The following is a 22,247-nucleotide window of genomic DNA, read 5'->3' on the forward strand; positions in this document are numbered from 1 at the left end:
TATATACTCTTGTGTTGCATTAAGAATATCAACAGTGACTAAACTCATAATTAATTGTGAGGCCTAGGCCTATTTCACTTTCTCATTTTATAAAGGTGCTTCTTAAGAAAATACATATATATGTTAAAAACTGGAAGTTAGACTTAGCTGAGTTCGTATCTTTAAAAGCCATTCAAGAGAACAATGGCCTGTAAAATTCCGAGCCGAGAAGGCCTGAAATCACGGCGTGAGTGCTTCGGACAGATAAGACCAACCCAAGGGCCTTGTATAAACAAACACCTCAGGCCATTTTCCTCCGGCGCGCAGAAGAGAATACATCTGGAAAAGTAAGTAAGTCGTGCAAGGCGTGAGTCGTGATTGAAGCAGTCCGCGAACTGAAGAGGATACAATCAGTGTCCAATTCCCATGACACCTCACCTGCTGCGCACGCCGCTCCAATATAAATATAGGTCAACGTAAACATTAGAATAACATTTATATCTATGCATGGGAGGAAAATACATTTTCAGTGTTAATATTAACAATTTTATGTATTTAACTTGTATTAAATAACATTCACAGTATGTGATTTGACTAATATGTTTAGCCTATAATATATATATATATATTTTATATTTGTATGCAGAACGTAGCGGATGTCTTTATTCAGCTGTTGATTCATGATGCTGATACGGTGTTTCATATCACTAGTTAGTGGTTTAAGAGTTCTAACTTAAGGCGCGATTTCCTGTTTAGTTTTTTAACTGTCTGTTTGAAGACAAAAAAAATGTCTAAAAACATGATCATATATGTTGATCTATTAATACACCCGAGGCGTTTGGTATATGTAGCCTACAATAACAGCACTGTTAAGTCAGGCAAAGATTTTCTTAATAATTACTTTATCAGCGTATTACTGTCAATCAATAAAGTAATCAATTAATATACAAGGAGAGGGAAAGACGATATGGGACTTTCATAAAAGGGCATTGCATGAGTGGAAGGTATGGTTAAATGCCATGGTCAAATAGTTTGTTAAAAATGCTCCAGTTCAGATCAGAACTTCTGAAGATCTTCAGATTCATGATTTTAACCTATTTGGAGAAAAGCAGAAAAATCTTGTAAATTGTAAGAAAATGAGACAAATAAACAATATAACTGCTAAACAAAGTAATGATGTTTATTTATTTTTTATTTAATTTTTTTGGCATTCTTGTCAGATTCAGATTACAATCCGTGGATTTTATTTTGATTTGCATGTTCTGAGAAGTTAGTGCAATAAGATTTCACCAATAAAGAACAACGCTCGATGCGTTTGTGTGACTTCACTTCCCAATTTTAGAAAGGAGAGCTCAAAAAGAAAAAAAAAAGCGTTGCCATCCGGTTATGGTCTAAGCTAAAAATGTTGCAGCAATGGTTCGCGTCGATGACTAAATGCGCCTGTGCCCACGAGTCGATGCGTTTCAACTGGGTTATCAAAGTACCTGAGTTTATATAGCTTAAGTTTACCAAAGTGTTTTCTTCATGAACTCCACAGAAAACGGCAATGGACTGTACTATTAAGGTAGGCGTTTGATCTGGTTTATTGTCTGTTCTGAAAATGAGTAGAGAGTGCGCAACCACCCACACTTGGTGCGACTACTGGTGAGAGAGGCAAGGCGGTGATGTAGGTCCCCACTCTTTCCTTCTTGTACAAAATTTCCTCTTCCTTCCCGTTCGTGGTTGAATGTCGGCTCTTTAATAACACAAGAAACCACTACAACTTTTCGACTCAGATAAAAAACGAAATGGTGTCCAGAGCGAATGCGAGAGAGGGTAGGCTATGCACAAATTGGTGATTCCGTTTATTTATTTATTTTATTTTTTTGTAACAGTAACACTAGTATCCACAATGGTATTTTTAACTGAGCCTTCTAAGGCGGTTAAGTACACATAGCTAACCTCTTTAACTATTATCACCATACGATCGAAGAAAACTGAAGCAATTGAGAGATGGAAAATAAAATTCAGATATGGCACAATTATGGCGGGGCGCTCTCGAGGCAGGTGGCTTTATGGCGCCAACATCATGGACTGCTGGAGACTTTAGAAATCACGGATCGCATTGCGTCTGGTATTTTTATTTTGTATATTTTCATCTTGTTAACATGGGCATGGCACATTGCAAAAGCAAAATAATTTCGTTGATATCCACTGTTATAAAATGCATAAGTTGAATTTGTTAGTATATTATTTGGATGTAACATGCATGGCTTAAAACTGCGGCAAGCGGAGCTGGTTGCGTGTTTTATTCGCTAAAATCACTAAAAACAATTAAAATCCCAGTATTTGCCATTTGGAAATTTTCAAATAGTGTTAATAGTGGTTGGGCTTTTTCAGTTATTATGCTATTGTTTGCTTGTTGTGGTTGATTTACGATGATGATTATTAGAAGCGTTAATATAATAATAATATAAGCGCATATTTATAGGCCTAGTAGTTTTATTGGCATTGTCGACAAGCGTCTTCTGTAGTTTACTGCAATAATGACTAGAATTCGTTTCAAATGGAAGTGTTCCTCAAACAGTAGCGCAAATAGATCCACAAGTGCTTCTGAATTAGTAAAGAAGACTATAGGCTTTAGGAAAATAATCACAATTACACTTTATAGCAAAAACTGTGAATGTGAACGCGTTTAAAAATCGAACATCAAAGTACTAAGCCGTATAGTTGTTTATTTATTTATGTATTTTCTGTTTGCGAAAACTGTGATTCAACTTTTGGACTCTATGCAATTATCTCTGGGCTATACATCCCGGTTGTAACCAAGGAGAAATTGTTATTACAACAATTCCTGCGTTCTGACTGTTGTTTCTTCCATGGCCGATTTAGTTCTTTAAGGAATCATTTATGTGCTGGGCGCTTGTCAGGTGTCGTTATCAGAACTCAGCAGGCTTCCTGTCTCAAACCTCAGACTTTCCGCACACACTTCCGCACCCTCTGTTCGGAGAAAAAAAAAAAAAAAAAAAAAAGCAAAGACTGACAAAACCATATTGATCGATAGATGTGCGATGCCAATGCATTGTTCTACATTTCAATTAAATTAGCCGGACAATAAACCGAAGTGAAATCGAACGTGCTGCAGCTCCACGCGCTGTTACTCTCTGTAAGTCAGAAAACCGCCCCTCTCTCCACTTGTACACTAATGTTGCTGATTAAAAACTTGTGAAAACCACAAAGTGTTTTTGCAGCTCAAAGCGCAGCTGCGTGTCTCTTTGCAGAATCAGCATGCCTTAACATCAACTTCTGCTTTCTTTCACCCTTGCAACAACTGACTGTGTTTTCAAAAGTCTTCATTGGATTTATAATAGTAAATAATTATTACTAACCCTAACTAGACACTACAGATAGCCTAAATTATAAATTAGACTACATGAACTTGATTATAGCTATTATACAAATTATTAATAGGCCTATCTTTATTAGTTGTTGTAGTCTGATAAGATTCGATTCGATTACTAATGTTGATTTTAAGTTTACAAATCAGTAAAGAATAATGTAGCAATTGTATCAGTTATTAAATATACACAAACGCAACAAATTGATTTATTCCCTCAAGTGCGGTTAAAATGTATCAAAGCAGAATGTGGGTTTCGATCAGAATACAGTGACTGCAGATTAAAAGACTGTCATATAAAATGCACACATTTAAACCACTTTTAAACGCAAAGCAAACGAAAGTGGCAATGCTTCAATGACGTTTACAAAATCTGTATAAAAGGTTATTTAACGGGTTCACATCTCAAAAAGTCAGCGTCAGATCTGATCATTTATTATAAAACATGTAAAAGGAATCACATGCATTATTTTTCAATCTATGCGAGAATGATCAATAATAATAATAATAATATATTTCAAGTAAGAAATTGTTAAAACAAGACTAGATGAAAACTTTAGATTTTTCCTTATTTTCGTTGACTAAAATTAAGCCTACAAAACAATCACTTGCACCCTAATCTGGCACTTCCTGTTGCTTATTTTTAAGAGTGCATACAGTATGTGCATTCGAGTAATCTGGGAAATTATTGCAATTTTGAGTTAATCAGTGTTTTGATCCTCATCCCAACATTTCTGATCAACAAACATGACTGTACCATGACAATCCAGCTAGAATAACATACTGTTAGCATTGCCTTCATTGGGATGCAGTAAGAAATGTAGGCTATAGATAACAGTTTAGATATCCCAGATAACTGTAATTAACCTTATAATGACAACAAGGGGACATTTCATAACCTGCTTGCATTTTCAAGAATGCTCTTGTAGGTGCTTCCTGCAGCACTCATCAGATTCTAACCTGTTCACCTCTGAGAAATAAGAAGGAAGAGACCAATTAGAAAAGAGGCTACATCCCCAAACATCACCGGTTTTCTAGTAAAACTCACAGATGATAACAGAATCGAACAGATTGCTTTTGCAAACTTGCAGGCCTAAATGCGAGTGAGCTCCACCCTTTGAGGGTGATTTGCTGTGTGATTAGTTTCTGTGCAAAACCTCCAAAACATAAAACACTGAAAAGCATTGAGGCTATTTTTAAGAAGCTTAAGACAGTGTAGCTCCATTGAGTATAGCTCATAAGCTCTCTTGTCAAAATAGTGATAATTTCACAATATCGAGTTGATGTTTGTTGCAATTGACTTGCAAACACCCCATGCATGTGTCACAGGCTCCAAGTGGCGCCAAGGACAACAATAGCATTATTCTTTTGTGTGTGTGTGTTTGTGTATATTTCTCTGATGCAAGATGTGCGTTCATTTCTCTGACCTTGACATTTGTGTCAGTTTATGTTTGCAAAAATATTGTGTTTGGTTTCTCAGTAACAGAGTCTGATATGAAACTCATTGAACAGGAAGTCAGTTGTGGCATTGGTGCCACGGTAGAGTATGTTTATGTACATCATTTTAGATGAGAGAGCAATACTATATGTGTGTGTGTGTGGTTGTGGTTAAAAAGGTGCATAGGTGCAGAATAATTTTAACTGCAGTATAAAATAACAGTTATTAATTCCACTTGCTCAATTAAAAGCCATGCTGATATGGCTGTAAATGTATTCTGTTTACGGCTGAATAACATATGTTCAGAATGAGGTGTAAATATATCAGTTTGTATATTCATTCATATCTGAATTTTTTTGACAGACCTCAAGTGGCTTTTCAAGTGGCACTGGAGAACTGAAAAAGTTTACAGTGTTATACAACTACTGTTGCACAATAAGTTTGGTGCATCTGCCGCCTCTACTACAAAGAGCAGCACTAAATTGAACCTCATACCATAAGCTGAGGCTGTGGATTGCAGTTTGCTCTTGTACACGTTCACATGAGACTGAGATTTGCAAATGCATTAAGATTAGGTGATGAAAGACTTCTCGAACTCTCAGCTTGGCCTTGTTTTGAGCTTGCTTTCACTTCTCTACTCATGCACGAATTTTCATAGTATTTGTTATTAAGTGTTCTCGTTGAATGTATCGATGAGAATTAGGTAGTGCAATTCATGAATATCTAGTTGGATGAAAATGTAACAGAACAAGGTATGATGCATGTCTTTACTATAAATATAATACCAACACAGGGCACATTTTATTTTGTGATTTGACTTGGTCTGCTCTGACTGCTAGCTAGTTGGATAGTGGGAACAACACAGTGAAAATGCTTTGAAAACTATAAGCTATTTATAACTAAGTAGCTACAATCAAACTACTCCTTTGAAAAAGTAGGTAGTTACACAACAAGCAAATATGAAGCTTTGAAGCTATTAAAGGAGATTTTTTATTACATAACTCTCAAATGACATTATCTAATTTTACACCATCAATTCTATAGAATTTATCTGGCAAAAATTTCAATTAGGATGACATTTAACAAAAATAGGTTTGCAACATTAAACAGAACAAATGCATACCAAATCAATATACTAAATGAACCATGTGAATTAATATTCAATACAACTATTACAAATATTTTATATTAACTAAGTTGAAACATAGTGATAGACAGCTGCAATTACCTAAATATTTACCTTCAAAGACGACACAGTGATTTTTACACAGGAGTTCAAGTGATTCGGTGAATCGTTCAGTGGAAACTGTTCATTTAAGTGAACTGTCCGAACATTTTGATTCAACAAAACTAATTGGACTTCTCAATGCTACATACAAGTCAATTGGTCATTGGTTAAACTGGCTCACTCACATGAATCCCCCAAATGTACAGATTTGCTTAAATGTTTTGGACTTCCCATGAGAGAGAGAGAGAGAGAGAGAGAGAGAGAGAGAGATATAAAACGCAGTAGGATTAGTTTTGCTTGGCTTTGCATGCACAAAACAATGTAACAAACAAATATAACAAAAAGTAATGTATATATTACATGTTAGAAAGTAGCAAAATTTGAACTAGTGTGACATTAGTTCAGCTTTTGCTACGTTCTAACATATAATGTATAATGTAATTATGTTAGAAGCTAGTTAGTTACTTCTCAATATTGATGAAGAGGTGCAGCAAGTCTCATCAATGTGCCCCAGAGAATGCCGCACCCATAGTCAGCAGGCTATACAATCAGAGAGGTAAAAACAAGTGGGAGATATGGGGAGAAAAAAATGCAGTATAACAGACTCCCCTGAAATATAGTAGCTATTGGTAGACTTTTTGGTAATTAGTGAAAAATGCCTTTTTTTTTTTTAATCGCAAAAGCAATGGGTATATGGATTTTGTAGGTAAATTATGGCAGCATAACCACTGAAACATATTCCTGTAAAATATTTGCAATGCTGTAAATCAGATGTTACAGTGTCAGGTGAATGCACCCTACTAAGAAGGCCTCATCAAGGCTGCGTGTTTGGTGACCCTCAACCCCATGGCACTCACATCAAATTTGTTTTTCAGCTTTAAATGACCTACATTTCTACCACTCCTCTGTTTCCTATCTCATGCCCCATGCCAAAAGGTTTCACAGCACATGCGGGCCAGATTTCCTGTGAGCCACCGAAAAAGCTCAGTGCTGACGTATTTCAGCTCTAAAGACAATACTGAACCTCTCGAAACAAGCTCCCTGACTTCATCTATAACACAAACATTTAGTCACACATAAACACGTACATACATTTGAATGTTTAAGGGCGTTTTAACACCTGGCGTGTATTCTCCATTGGTTCAGTTCATTTAGGCATACATGAACACGACAATCGCACTCGGATCGGTCCGAGATCGCTTGAATGAGGTGGTCTCGGACCGATTGCAAACGAACTCTGGAGCGGTTCGCTTGTGGTGAGAATGCAAACCGACCTAACAGACCAACAAACCTAAAAATATCCCTATAAAAACCATGAACCAAAGGGGGGGGATCTTTGGGGAAGACATCTGTAGATCAGCACTTCTGTTTAATTAATCATCAAAACGTGGATATAGCCTTTTGGGAACTACATTAGATATAATTGCACGTTTAAAATATAAGCTGTTTTATAAGTCCTGAGGTAGGCTAATTTTAGTACAATAATTTCCCTCTTTTTGACAGCGGTACAACACGGGTAGGACGGCGTTAGCAACTTTTTGACAAATGAAAATCATTTTTACGAGGCTTTACGCTGCTGTTTGTGTGTGTGCACGTGCGAGAGTGGGAGATCTGTGACAACAGGCCTGTTTCGTTGGAGAAATAATGCAAAAGCAACTAAAGTCTGGTAAACATAACCATGACGGAAACGTTACAACTCATATCCATGATGTGATGGATCATTTGTAATTGGAGCGCACAACCTCTAAATGGCGATGCTCGAAAACTCTCGAAAATTTGTGATGATTGACTAATTTTACAGGCATATAACTTTAACCAGTATATCAATGGATGAGCTTAATCCTGGAACAGTGAACAAAGATAGTGACCAATAAGGGGACAGCTTGCTCACATGTGACTTTTATTGACATAGTTTTGGTCCGGTTTGAACTAAGAACCGAACCCAGAAGAAAATACAACTGTAACAGTTTCGGAAACAAAAAAAAAAGGATCTACAGGTCTGAAAACACCCTAACACCCCCTTCTTTAAGTTTTAAGCTGACACACCTAGTGTATACCATCTCCAAGGCTAGACAGCAGACTACTAGTCAACTTTAAACACAGGAAGAAAACCCACAGATCATGTCTCAATTCCTAATTTGACTCACAACAATCTGGTGTCAATTCATAACTACCTTTAGGCTGAAGACACCCAAAACCATTTAAATAAACTGCACATTTTTAAGTTTCAGTATTAATGTAGCTGAACATCAGGTTTGCACATGTGCCAGGATTGGAAATCAGAAAATGTTTTGGATTCTGGCTAGTGTTTCACGTTGCCCAAAAACTTTGATGGGCTCTTAGTTGAAAGTAATTTACATTTTACATTTTATATAGATAAGAAGTGCTAATCTTATCACTGAAATTACTGACAAAAATATTTTCTGACAAAGGTCTTTTAAAAAAATACAAATAAAAACAAATATGACCAGAAAAAAAAATTATGCTGCAAGGAATTAAAAGTGCTCAAATAGAAGAAACATCTAGAGAAACTAGATGTTTTTAGAAGAAAGGTCTAGAAAGAAATTATTAACCCTTGTGCTTTTCATTTTTGTCTTTTTAATTTTTGTTTATTGAATCATTTTGTCTGCGTTAATGCCAACAGCATACATTTTGCTAATGGTGTGTATTTTTGGGGGAAGTTTGATACACTGTGAACACAAAATAGTTACACTCAGAAAAATGTGCCATTACAGCATAATATCATGAATTCTATGATATTATGCTTTCATTCCTGAGCCTTAGCTTCAAAATTAAAAGTTTTAATACTTTCCAACAGATGGTGCCATTTTTCTCATGTTTAGCCTATGGAGCAAATACATGCTTTTTTCCTATTTTCTGTTTGCTGTATTATAGAGCACTACAGGCCAATTAAATAAATGAGTGTGTTTTGTGTGTATTGAGAAATGTGTGTGTGTGTGTGTGTGTGTGCGTGCGTGCGTGTAAAAAAAAACAGTGGCATTATATAAAAACAATTGGCATGTAAAGGGTTACAATCCTGAAAATGAATGAATATTTGGTAGTTATGATCAGGACTGATGTTGATTAAAAAAAATTAACTAATTGAAAGTGGAAAATAATATTAATATATCATATTATTATGGCAGTTTTGGATATTTTTATCCTCAAAGGACCTCTGAGTAACTTTTTTTGATTGACACACAAGCCAATAATCCAGTATGTTGTGTATTTTCAGCTGCGTGAATAGAAAGGCAAAATGAACCGCTTTATAAACGGAATAATTACCTCACTCTAACGCATGCCATTTATATATGAGATTAATCACTATATCCACAACGTATTTGTAATATTAAAACGTACACGTGCACAGACAATGAAGCGAATGAACAGGTGAACTTGAACTAAGTTGCGCAACTATGTTGCATTAAATACACGGTTTCCGTAAAAACACACTACATGCAATGCAATATACTAAACTGGCTAAAACACAGAAAATGTATGCGTCTCTAAAACATCAAGAATTCAAAATAAATCAACTTTTCTTCATGCTTGAATGTCTGACTAAAGTATGGTCAGTTACTGTACACTTTGACATGCGTTGTGCACCTTATCAACTAAAATAACTTATTTTCATTGACTAAAATTATGCCATTTTTGTCAGTAAAACTGACAATTAATGAATATGACATGAGACATAATGACTAAGTTTAAGGACATTCTCATTAAAAGACTAAAACAAAAAACGTAAAAATTAACACTGCATTTAAGACAAAGTTGCTTGCCTCAATTCTTAGGACAGCAGCCATGGATTAGGAACGTACAGCAGAAACCTCTAATATCCATGTTCTGACCTAAATGACCGACTAAGCTTTTTTTTCTATGCTTATAGTGGTGGTGGCGAAGTGGTCTAAGCACAGAACTGTTAATCAGAAGGTTGCTGGTTCGATCCCCACAGCCACCACCATTGTGTCCTTGAGCAAGGCACTTAACTCCAGATTGCTCCGGGGGGATTGTCCCTGTAATAAGTGTACTGTAAGTCGCTTTGGATAAAAGCATCTACCAAATGCATAAATGTAAATGTTATTCACCTAGATTAAGTTAAGATGTTGTACATGTAGGCCTAAGAATTTGTCATTTACAAAACCAGTGTGTTTGCATATGTCACAGGAAGCTCTATCAGTGGTGAGTGAAGACCAATCCATATTTGAGTCACCCTTCAATGGTCCCCAGGCCATGCAAATGAAAGGAGAGATCACCTCACCTGCAGTGTTCAGACAGGGTTCAGAAGAGAGCGTAGAACCCATTGAGCCAGACTGGACAGGATCGGCAGCGCAGAACCCAGCAAAGAGAGCAGAACACGTTAACGGAACCAGGTGGGGGAAACACTCTGATGGATGAGCTAATGTATCATAAAATTTACTCACCCTCATGTAATTATAAAAACATGACTTTCATGTTTAGAACAATGTCCGAGCTGCTTTTTCCCATACAATAACAGCAGGCAAGCTCCAAAAAGGACTAAATATTATCATAAAAGTAGCCCATTCAACTCATGAGCTACATCCCAAGTCTTCTGAAACCACACAATAGCCTGTGTGAGGAATTTTAGGTAATTATTCACTGAAAAACCCTCCATCATAACTCTCATTTCACATTCACACTTGCTGTCATACGATCAGTCACATGACATGAACCAATAACCCTTCAGCATCATTGACGTATGAACACATATGAAACATATATGAAATGGGGAAGATATACATATTTTAGTGAACTATGCCTTTAAAATAACAAAACATTTTATTTTCTCCCTAATTTGGAATGCCCAATTCCCAAAGCACTCTAAGTCCTCGTGGTTGCATAGTGACTCAATCCGGGTGGCGGAGGACGAATCTCAGTTGCCTCCATGTCGGAGACCATCAATCAGCGCATCTCATCATGTGGCTTGTTGAGCACGTTACCGCGGAGACATAGCACGTATGGAGGCTTCACACTATTCTCCGCGGTATCCATGCACAACTCACCATGTGCCCCACCGAGAGCAAGAACCACACATTATAGCGACTACGAGGAGGTTACCCCATGTGACTCTACCCTCCCTAGCAACCGGGCCAATGTGGTTGCTTAGGAGATCTGGCTGGAGTCACTCAGCACGTCCTGGATTCGATCTTGTGACTCCAGGAGTAGTAGTCAGCGTCAATACTCACTGAGCTACTCAGGCACCCCTAACATCACGAAAATTAAGACTTCTTTCCCTCCATAATTTCATTTTTCTTTATCCATGCTACAGCCGAGAGTCCCCCGTGGACTGCAGTGTGACAAAAAGGACACGACACATGAGTAACAGTGATGAAGGACAGTTGGGCTACCAGGCCTCCTACCCTGAACCCCGGAGTAGCCCACAAACTGCCACACCACCAAGTAGTGCCACAGAGGAGAAGCGGGTGATTGTACCAGCAGGTGAGATGTTTAATAAAGTGCTTAATATGTAATCGTCAACATAAAATGCCATCACAATTCATTGTACTTAATGTGACTATTTTATTGGTTTTTTTAAGTGTTTCAACACACCCAACCAGAAAAAAATATTGTGGGGTGTGTGCACTTGATTGGATCATGAAAGTGGTATCTATGAGTGGTAGTGGGAAGGGAGGGATTGAAAAATATCTTTGGTGATTAGTGTTGGGAACCAAGAACCGGTTCTTATTTTTAAACTGGTTCCATAAAAAAAAGAACCAAATGATATATTACTTTTAGTTCCAATAAAGGTACTCGAATGTGCCGCCTTCTGCAGATGCGACTGGACGCTAAAACACTGTGCTGAATGGTAGCTTTATAAACACTGTCACTGCAACATCACTGTTGAATCAGCAGAGCAAAACAGAACAGCGTAACCAGTGTAGTCCGATTCCCAAACAAATTACACGGAGAAGTTTCTTTCAAATTTACAGCGCAAAACAGTAAAGCCCTGTGTGAATGCGTACTGTTGCCCTAGCAACAGCAATTCGAATCCGCATTTTGTTCCACTCTTAATTTTCTTTTATTACTATTCTTTTACAACCATTTAAATAAATGTTGATTTTATCACAGTCATTTGGTCACGGTATATGTAGAGGAGTGCAGACAAGGGTTTGATCCGGAGGCGAGGTCTGTTGATCGCACTCGTTCCTGCGTGAAACTATGGTTAATGTAGTAAAAACCAAGGTAAGATTAGGTTTAGGGGTAGAGGTTAATTTAGTGTGTCTGGGACTCTAAATAAACACAATAAATACACTGCAGTGATGCCCATACTGTATGTTAGTATTTAAATATGGGTGCAAATAATATCTGACACCAATTGCACCAGGTCGCAATTAGTATCTACCATTATTTACACCAGGGTTGGGGTGCAAAATAATATCTGCCACTATTTGCACTGGGGTGTAAATAGCATATACCATTATTTGCACCAGTGTACAAGTAGCATCTGCCTTTATTTAATCATGTCCGACTCAAAATGAACCAAGACCTTTTACTGTGTTAGCTGTACTTAAGTCTTGTGCAACTTAAATTAATATGAAATGATGATATGATAATGTTAAGTTAGATACACATTATAAAATTAGTAATTAGAGATTTTTTATATATATATATATATATAAAAGAATGACATATTAAAAAGTCTTTAACACTTTTGCAAGAATCTGTTCTGTTAAAACTATGGCTGTCGATTTAACGTGTGAATTCAGTACCATTAATTGTATAAAAAATAATGCTTTACAACAATGAGTGCAATTAATAATGCTCCCGAAACGTAATAAGGAATATTCCTATCATTGGAGCAATTCAAGGTTGTAGTACCACCTTCACGTTTTCAGCAGGGGCAGTAAGCGTAACTCTAGCTGCACAGCTTTATAGAGGCAACAAACTACATTTACTGACAGCAGACAAGATAAGTTCTTGCATCCAAACACAGGGCAGTTCCAAATGCAGGGGTCTAGAGGTGTATTTTTTTCTACATTTCAAACTACATACCTTGACATAGTGTCCTGAATGCTGCGTTTATGATGGGCCAAGTCAAGTCATTTTTATTTGTATAGCACCTTTCACAACACACATCATTTCAAAGCAGCTTTACAGAAAATCCTGCATTATCAGAAAATGAAACTGTATTATCTATTATGTCTTAGTCATCGTTGTGTAGTTTGATAAAATACAATTGTGAATTGTGATTAAAAATAAGTAATTAAATAGTATTTGTATTTAGAAACCCAGTGAGCAAGCCGAAGGCGACTGTGGCAAGAAACACAAAACTCCATAATGTGTAGAAAAATGTAGAAAAATATCCTTGGAAGAAACCAAGCATCATGAATATAATGCCAATATTACTTAATTATGTATAGTGCAAGTCATGGTTTAAAATTATTAAACTATGTAAGTGTTAAGAGCCAGTGTTTAAACAAATATTTTGGAAGAACTGTAAGATTAATGACTAAAGTCTTTGAAATTCATCCTGGACTGCAGAAGTTCACATATAAGAGTGTAGTCCATCATTAGACCGAGGTGATGCAGGCAGAAATCAGTTAGGTGCATCGCAGATCAACCGGCCGGTAATTTCGGTGAGGTCTATCCTAAGTCCAAGGTTCAGGCAATGGCATATGATGTATGTCTTATGGTTGGAGTTGGCATCAGTTCATCCTCTGAAGTCCATCGTAAAAGACTGAAGTGATGTTTGGCTGTCACCGGCTGCATTTAGTCATCATCACTAAGAGAAACATAGCATTGGAAGCAGGAATGGAGCTGGATCCAGCTGGTTCTGGTGACCTCACAATAGGAGTCCTGAGGTTGAGACAGGGAAACAAATAGAATAATATTAGCATAGATGCCATTCAATTTATTGCAGAGTTATAGATCATGATCAATGTGTCTGGTTACTGCAGACCTAACTAAAGCAGCCTAATTGTGAGTTGATGGATAAATTAGGTGTATGCCTGGCTAAATAGATGAGTCTTTAGTCTAGACTTAAACTGAGTGAGTGTGTCTGCATCCTGAGCAGTGAAAGGGAGACTATTCCATAGTTTAGGACCAAATGTGAAAAGGATCTACCTCCTTTCTATTCTAGGAAGTATTAACAGGAGTTTTGTGATCGTAATGAACGTGATGGAATTAGTTAGACTACTCAAATCTTTGTACATAGTTAACAGAATTTTTAAATTAATAAGAAATTTAACAGGTAGCCAATGTATCAATGATAAAATGGGTATAATATGATCATATTTCTTGGTTCTCGTCAGCACTCTGGCAGCTGCATTTTGAACTAATTGAAGTTTATTAACTGATCTTGCTGGACATCCTCCCAGTAATGCATTACAACAATCTAGTCTTAAGGTCATGAACATATGAATTAGTGTTTTGGCATCAGCAACAGAGAGCATGTACCGTAATTTAGCAATATTTCTTAGGTGGAAGAATGCTGTTCTACAAACATTGGTAATTTGATTTTGAAAGGACAGATTGGTATCATATATAACACCTACGTTCTTTGCTGTTGAAGATGATGTAACAGTACATCTATCGAGTGTCAAATTATATATTGGCAGCTTGTTTTAGAGGTTTTTGGCCAATAATTAGTACATCTGTTTTGTCAGAATTGAGTAGAAGGAAGTTTCTGGACATCCAATCTTTAATTTAAATGATACACTCTGCTAATTTGGAGATTGTGAAATTTCATCAGGTTTTGAAGAAATAAAGTTGGGTATCATCGGTATAACAGTGGAAACTTATTCCACAATTCCTGATAATATCTCCCAGGGGAAGCAAACACAAGGTTTTGTTTCTGTAAGGACCAGCACACATCCTCTTCACACATCTTAAGTGCAGGTTGAGTAGCAGGAGTGGGGAGTAGGGTGGTTGCAGGAGGTGTTGGTGTTTGTGTGAAGTGAAGGTCAGAGCGGGTGTGGGATGTGAGACTTGGCTTTTCAAATCTACAGTAAAACACATTCAGGTCGTCAGCCAGTTGATTCCCTACAGTTTTGGTGGATGGTGTCTTAGTAATGTCTTTCAGGCCTCTCCACACGGATGCAGGGTTGTTTGCTGAAAACTTGTTTTTCAGTTTCTCAGAGTAGCTTGTTGAATTGATTTGATTAATTAATCGCCACATGTAATTAATTTGATTAATACGTTTAAATCAATTGACAGTCCAAGTTAAAATATGAAATCACCTCATCATTTTGTAAAAGGCTGCTAAGGGCAGTAAATATTGTAGAGTTGTTCTTGTGCAACTCTTCAAAACCAGCAAGATGAAAAAAAGCATATCCAGCAACCATCGTGGAATGGAGAAACATGAGGAAAAATACTTTTTGCAAAATTGTTTCAGCACACAGGCCTTCATCAGGGCTAAAAGAGTACAAGTGAAAGAAGTTATCAACCAAATAAAAACAAGGGAAGGGTTCAAACTTACAAATAACCAATCAGAGGGCTGGAGTAAAATCACAAGTGGAGTAAAAGACTTGATTTAGAAATTGGCCAACTCCAGACATAAACCCATGTAGAGGATGTATAAATATGTCAGGCTTGTGGGGAAAAGGGCATTGTAAAAGTGAGAAATTCCCACGGATGCACCGATGTCCTTTTTCCGTATCGTCTAAGATCACGGTATTCAAAGCCAACTCAGCAGACTAAACAATGAAAATGGCACAGATCCCAATAGAGATAATTTTTCTTTCTTTCTTACAAACCAATTAAGATGTTGAGTTATCTTTAGGGAGGCGTTTTGAAGGTCATCGTGACATCATAAAACGTCAAAACGGTAGAGTTGTTCTGTGCGACAATACGTGTTTGGGATTCTTTCTTATGAGTCACTCAGACCAAACAATTATAATGCACATAATACTTGGATATGACATCATATTTCTTGTAAAGTTAAGACAAAAAATTAACTGCTTAATTATACTATGGTTTCTGTGCTATAAGGTACATACTGGAAGAGCATGGCACTATATGGCAATATCACAGGTTTGATTCCCAGGGAGCTAGCAAACTAACAGAAAAGATGTATACCTTGAACGCAATGGAAGTCTCTTTTGATAAAAGCATCTGATAAATACATAAATTACTTGAGTTTAAAACCTTACATTAGTGAGAGCAAGGACAGAAGTAGCAGAGTGTCTGGGCGTTGACTTTTCTTTTACCTCTTTTTTGAACTCACCTCTCAAGTGCTTGTTCCAAATGTTTTCTTTTGTTCTCTTTAAGACCCAGAAGTATGGACACAAGACCATGTGCGGCAGTGGGTAGACTGGGCTATAAAGGAATATGGGCTATCAGATGTGGACGTGTCTCTCTTTCAGACCCTGGATGGAAAAGCACTCTGCAAAATGTCCAAAGAGGACATGATGCGTCTCACTTCCGCATACAACACAGACATCCTGCTCTCCCACCTAAACTACCTCCGGGAGAGTAAGGAACATTGCCTGTAATTCCATATGAATAATCGATTACTAATTGTTCATTTTCTCAAGAACACATCAGGGAAAACCATTATGCAATTTTAACCATTTCAGTTTAACTAATGTAACCAATGTAGGTTACGGTTAGTACATTCTGGAAATGATGTGTGCCCATTTATATCCATACAGAAGATAAACAGGGACTTTGTTTTCTTTGCTATTCTTCACTCAGGTAGTCCAACTTTTTCCTACCCCACAACCCCAACCAATACACAACCACAACCTAGACTACAGGTGAAAGCTGGTAAGTCAATGCAGGGTCCAAACTGAATGTTTTGCCACATCTTTATAACATTGGAACATGACATATTTATGCAGGTTTTTTCCAGCTGGGAAATTAGAGACAAATAGTGCAGGTCATTTGTCATGTTTCCATCGAAGTTACACATTTTCATTGAAACAAATTTGAATGTCGCATAAACATTTTTCGAAAAAAATAAACAACAGCATTTCCATCCATATGTTCCATATGTTTAAGAGAACAAAATAGTAACTTCTGGGGAAATTGGTGCATAATATAAATTAAAACAGCAGTTGAAGCCTCTGTGGCTCTTTTATTGAATGTAATTACTCAAGTGCGCAGACAAAACAATCTGACATGTTTGCTAGCATTCATTGGCAGATACCTTATGCCTGGGAGGGAGAGCGTGCCTGACAGTTCTGGGAGCTTATAGCCACCAATCATTTTGATGACAGGCTTTGGCATTTCAGACTAACCAGAACAACATTTGAGATGCTATAGCCTATGCGATAATATTGATGATAATCTCTGAGTGAATTATGCATTTACATAAGGACTTTGATCTATATTCCCATATGAACTCACATACATATACAGTATGTTATTTGCATCTTAGTTTTTCCATCCAGATTTTCCCAAATTAGCATAAAATAACTGTATGGAAACCCAGCTATCGTGTCAATTCTTGCACTTCCATTTAAACCATGTTTTATTTCTCAATTTCTTTATAAAGTTACTGGACACTGGCAAGTATTATATACTAGACAAAGCCAAGGAGTTCATTTTAGATCCTAATGGAGGATGACATTTTATTCACCTACACAAGACGCACTAGGCTGATGAGTGTTTATAAGTCAGAGAACTTTAACTGTTCCATATAAAATATACAAGTCAGCAGTCTGAAAAAAAGTCTAGGCCTACAATTTAGTGTTGAGTGCTGCTATACAAACTGTGGTGTGCTAATTTTATGAGTATTACCTTAGTGTTGCAATGTTTTTGAAGGGTTGCAGTTTCACACAGGAAACAGCTATATCAGGACAGGAAATAAGGGGCATAGATCTCAGGTTAGGACACAACTGACTATTCTGTGGCACATAGAATCGGTTGAAACAAAAGGACAATCGCCCCGAGGAATTGTGTGCCATCCTCAGAACTTCTTAATGTTTTTCCACTTGGTTTATGTTATGCTCTATGCTTTTCATTAGGGACCTTTAATGCACGGCTGCCTTTCTCCTTACTCCTTAAAGCCATTTCCTGTGAAATCTCCCTTTGCTAACCTCTCTTATCTGACTTTGCCTTGGCACAGAAAACAGCTTTGAGGAGATCACCAGAAGGAACAGTTGGTCCTCAAATGCCTTGCCAGCTGTTCCAAAAGGTAAGCTTACTCTACATTCATAAAGCATATTAAAGTTGCACAAAATGGTCAGCTTTTAAAGGAAATCTCACTTTTGTTTTAACCACAGGTTCTCTAATCGAGCATCAGCACAATACCAGAATTACAGAGCCTCCACCGAGACTTCAAGGTTAACACTTTTAATTAAATTAAAATGTTTTTATTCATTATGTAGTTTCACCTCAAGCTAAAATATGGAATCGGTATTGTACATTTTCAATCTTTGCAGATCCCTACCAAGCATTAGGTCCAATTAGTAGCCGTTTAGCAAATCCAGGTAAGAACTTTCATCCAATGTACATTACGTATAACTCAAATGATAAACAAATGTGGCCTTTTAGAGTATGTATACACTCTGTATTATACACAGCTTGGACACAAAGTTGCGTGTGTAACCTTTTTAAAGCACGATTAAGACTAGTAGACCTATTTTAAGACTGCTATGCTTGAGCACAGTGCTATACGATGTGCCATACATGCAAAGTCAGTGGGCATGGCCACAAACTTCGCTATTCGTGCAAGCATGCGGCAAATCTTAAGAGTTAGTGGGACTTAATTTGAAGATTTTTACGCGGTTATTGCACCATCTGTGTACTATTGTATATTCCCATTCCTGGTCATGTGGAATGAAAAGCAATATAAATGAAGACAGCCCTTTCATAAGAATTTAGTTTAGTTGTGTAAATAGGCTAATTGCAATGCATTATAAGAACAGAAATATGCACCATGTGTGTCTTACATTCTTTTGCGCATTAACTGCATCCTTGTTGAATGTCAGGCATATCTCTATGACAGTGACATGCTACTTATATACACATGGAAAATGTGGTACTCGTCAAGACTAATTGGATGTAGGCTGTGTTAAATTATAAAGAATGTAAGTTTAATTAATCAAATCAATTATTCTACTGACACAAATCACAGCAAGTATTAAAAGTGATCAACAGATCTTTGATATCATCAACTGGTGGAATCACTGCACTGCAAACTCAGACTGAGTTTAGACTTTGTGCCAAAAATAGATGTGGTTTTCAGATGTCCAAGCGTAATCGCCTATTTCTCAGGAAAATAGCAAATTGTAATTTGCACCATTTCTTTAACATACAATACACACAGTTTGAGTGCATATGCCCAACAATAGCACAAATATTCCCATTGGCATGATAATTGTGCTTAGAATTTGCGTTCATGAATACTGGATAACGCAGTGCACAGTCTTTGAGTGTAGCCAAAGTCACTTTCAAAGCAAGTCAGTCCATTCTGCGGTCATCTTTGGAATGCTACCAGGCAAGCTTGGCAGCTATATTTAATGTAAAAAAGCAGGAAAAGTACAGCTTTATCTACTTAAATGGGGAAAGACGGTTGGTCAAAATTACAAACAAAGAAACAAAGCGGTATGATGGCTGCGTGTTCCCATGGTGTTTATACTTGCACACTATTGTTTGTACAGATGAATGTGGTACCTTCAGGTGTTTGGAAATTACTCCCAAGGATAAACCAGACTAGTGGATGTCCACAATTTTTTTTTCCTGAGTTCTTGGCTGATTCCTCTAGATTTTCCCTTGATGTCAAGCAAAGAGGCACTGAGTTTGAGGGTAGGCCTTAAAATACATTGACAGCTACACCTCCAATTCAGTACACCTCCTATCAGAAGCTAATTGGCAGATTGTCTAAAGGCTGACATAATTTTCTGGAATTTTCCAAGCTGCTTAAACGCACAGTCAGCTTAGTGTATGTAAACTTCTGACCGACTGGGATTGTGATATAGTCAGTTAAAAATGAAACAAACTGTCGGTTAACAATTGTTGGAAAAATTACTTTGTCATTACGTGTCATGTCAAAACTATAGTTTGCTAATATTCAATCTGTGGAGTGGCTAATTTTAATGTCTTCAACCTAAGTGTATGTAAACTTCTGACTTCAACACACCCACACACCATGAGATTAGTATGATTGTGTTTGCCCAACCTTCTTCACACAGAAAAGAAACCATTCCACACAAAGATCCGAAAGACCAAACAAAATTCTAACAACCTGCCCGTCACCAGCACTGACAGGACTGTGGGTAGGTGACTGGCCGACCCACATTCTGTTTCTTTATACAACATACATTAAAAAGGTCACATTTGGAGACAGAATTATAATAGTTTATTTCCTGCTGTGCCTCAGAGACTCTCTCACTTTGTTTAACTTACTCCATTACATTATCGGTTTAATTTTAAAAGGTCTTTTTGGACTATTGTCTATTTTCATGCAGGCTCTGGTCAGATCCAGCTGTGGCAGTTCTTGTTGGAGCTGCTGTCCGACAGCAATAATGCTACCATCATCACTTGGGAGGGCACTAATGGCGAATTCAAGATGACTGATCCAGATGAGGTAGCCAAGCGCTGGGGAGAGCGAAAGAGCAAGCCTAACATGAACTATGACAAGCTCAGCCGCGCCCTTCGCTACTACTATGACAAGAACATCATGACCAAGGTGCATGGCAAGCGCTACGCATACAAATTCGATTTCCAAGGCATTTCACAAGCCCACCAAAACCATCCACCAGAAGGTGGCGTGCTCAAATACCAGGCCGAAGTTCCTTACATGCAGAGCTTCCACAGCCACCAGCCAAAAATGAACTTCATGGGCACCCATTCGACCCCCATGCCAGTTTCCTCTGGGAATTTTTTTGGGACTCCAGCCACCTACTGGAATTCCACAACAGGGGTGGTGTATCCCAGCTCACCCATGCCACGACACCCCAGCACCCACTCACATTTGAACTCTTACTACTAAACGGCAGCCCGATTAACCTTTAAGCCTAACATCAATATCCACGGCCTTAATGCTGATATCTCTTGGTGCCCTTTTAACACCTATAGGCTATTCATTAGGTCGTTGAAGAGAATGAATTAGCAACTTTGGGGGATCCTTATGAAATATCAAGCCAGTTTAAAACCTCCTGTAGCAGTCACAGCCATTAACTTCATCTCGTCACATTTCTGTACAGCACATATGCATATCCAAAACAGCTGTACTTATTTAGGGCTAAATTGTAAATATGTTTGCATGTTCCATTTAGGGCTTTGAAAAGATGTGCCCAAAATCATACATATTCATCTATAATGTTTTACATGTAATATTCTTTTGTATGCAAGTGCCTTTGTACAGAATTGTTTTAATCAAATAACCCCACTCTCCTGAGTGTAACATTATATATCAAACCAATAAAAATATGTAGCTCACTTCAGGTCTTTGAGGATTGTTTTTTATTAAAGTCCTTTAAACAAAAAAAAAACAATCTACAGAACCTTTTATACATCAGTGCATTCCTACAATAAAAAACTATCCCTTCCTAAAAAGGCTAGGCTTAAAAGGCAAGAATTCAGTTACATTTTACTGCATTTATTCATAAATATACAATATAAATGACATTTGCTAAACACCATGTTCCAAATGATTATGCACATGCCATTTTCGTTTGTTTTTCTAACTGTATGATTAATGATTTTATCCTCAACAATTATTTTACAATGTGGATGTTATTACATGTGAAAGAACTGAATGTCAACAGCTTTATTGATATTTAAAAAAAAAAAATTAAAAAAAAGTGGTTCCAAATAATTATGCATAATATACTTTGAAAACATTCAATGGGTTATAATGAACTCAAAACAGAAATCTGTCATATGTGCTGCATGGACAGATAATTGTTAAAAAAAACAATTATCAATTTAAAACAAAAAACCTATTTACAGTTCAAGTTACATATTATGAGCCCTTCTTTGGGATGACTTCAATTGTATGTCCAATTATAGTTTCTGCCAGTATTTCATTTGAGGATTGAGGATTTCATTTATGCTGCCGCCCACCATCATAGATCTTCCTTTTAAGGATGCTCCACAGGTTCTCAATAGGATTGAGATCATGGGATGATGGTGGCCACACCATGATTTCTTTCTCTTTTTATGCCCATAGCAATCAATGAGTCAATGGTGTTTTTTGCAGCATGGGATGGTACGTTGTCCTGCATGCACGATTATTCTCTTTATACCATGGTCCGAAAATGGTCTGTTAGGAACTCCACACATCTTGCAGGAGGTCATTTTGACACTGTCTGGGA

The 22,247-nt window shown here is 37.3% G+C and overlaps 1 protein-coding gene across 9 annotated transcripts; it reads left to right on the forward strand.

Moving 5' to 3' along the window:
* Positions 1 to 1,367: 1,367 nt before the first annotated feature.
* On the forward strand, positions 1,368 to 21,374 carry LOC127658313 (Friend leukemia integration 1 transcription factor-like). Of its 9 annotated transcripts, none has more exons than XM_052147533.1 (11): positions 1,368 to 1,543; positions 9,911 to 10,053; positions 10,189 to 10,394; positions 11,312 to 11,481; positions 16,252 to 16,455; positions 16,678 to 16,749; positions 18,053 to 18,121; positions 18,210 to 18,269; positions 18,369 to 18,416; positions 20,121 to 20,204; positions 20,397 to 21,374. In XM_052147533.1, the coding sequence occupies exons 3-11, from the start codon at positions 10,255 to 10,257 to the stop codon at positions 20,918 to 20,920; spliced, it is 1,371 nt and encodes a 456-aa protein (XP_052003493.1). In that variant the 5' UTR covers positions 1,368 to 1,543; positions 9,911 to 10,053; positions 10,189 to 10,254; the 3' UTR covers positions 20,921 to 21,374. The 9 variants fall into 9 exon arrangements, with proteins under 9 accessions (XP_052003493.1, XP_052003490.1, XP_052003492.1 ...); XM_052147528.1 differs by lacking the exon at positions 1,368 to 1,543 and adding an exon at positions 1,810 to 2,092; XM_052147534.1 differs by lacking the exon at positions 1,368 to 1,543 and adding an exon at positions 2,976 to 3,124.
* The last annotated feature ends 873 nt before the right edge of the window (positions 21,375 to 22,247 follow it).

The sequence above is a fragment of the Xyrauchen texanus genome, chromosome 17 (genome assembly GCF_025860055.1).
Source record: "Xyrauchen texanus isolate HMW12.3.18 chromosome 17, RBS_HiC_50CHRs, whole genome shotgun sequence".
NCBI lineage: Eukaryota > Metazoa > Chordata > Actinopteri > Cypriniformes > Catostomidae > Xyrauchen > Xyrauchen texanus.

Coding starts and splice junctions, on each gene's coding strand:
- LOC127658313 (XM_052147528.1), top strand. CDS start 1,972: ATGGAAAATAAAATTCAGATATGGCACAATTATGGCGGGGCGCTCTCG. Junction 10,395..11,311: donor GAACACGTTAACGGAACCAG/GTGGGGGAAACA, acceptor TCCATGCTACAG/CCGAGAGTCCCCCGTGGACT. Junction 18,270..18,368: donor GCCTCCACCGAGACTTCAAG/GTTAACACTTTT, acceptor CAATCTTTGCAG/ATCCCTACCAAGCATTAGGT.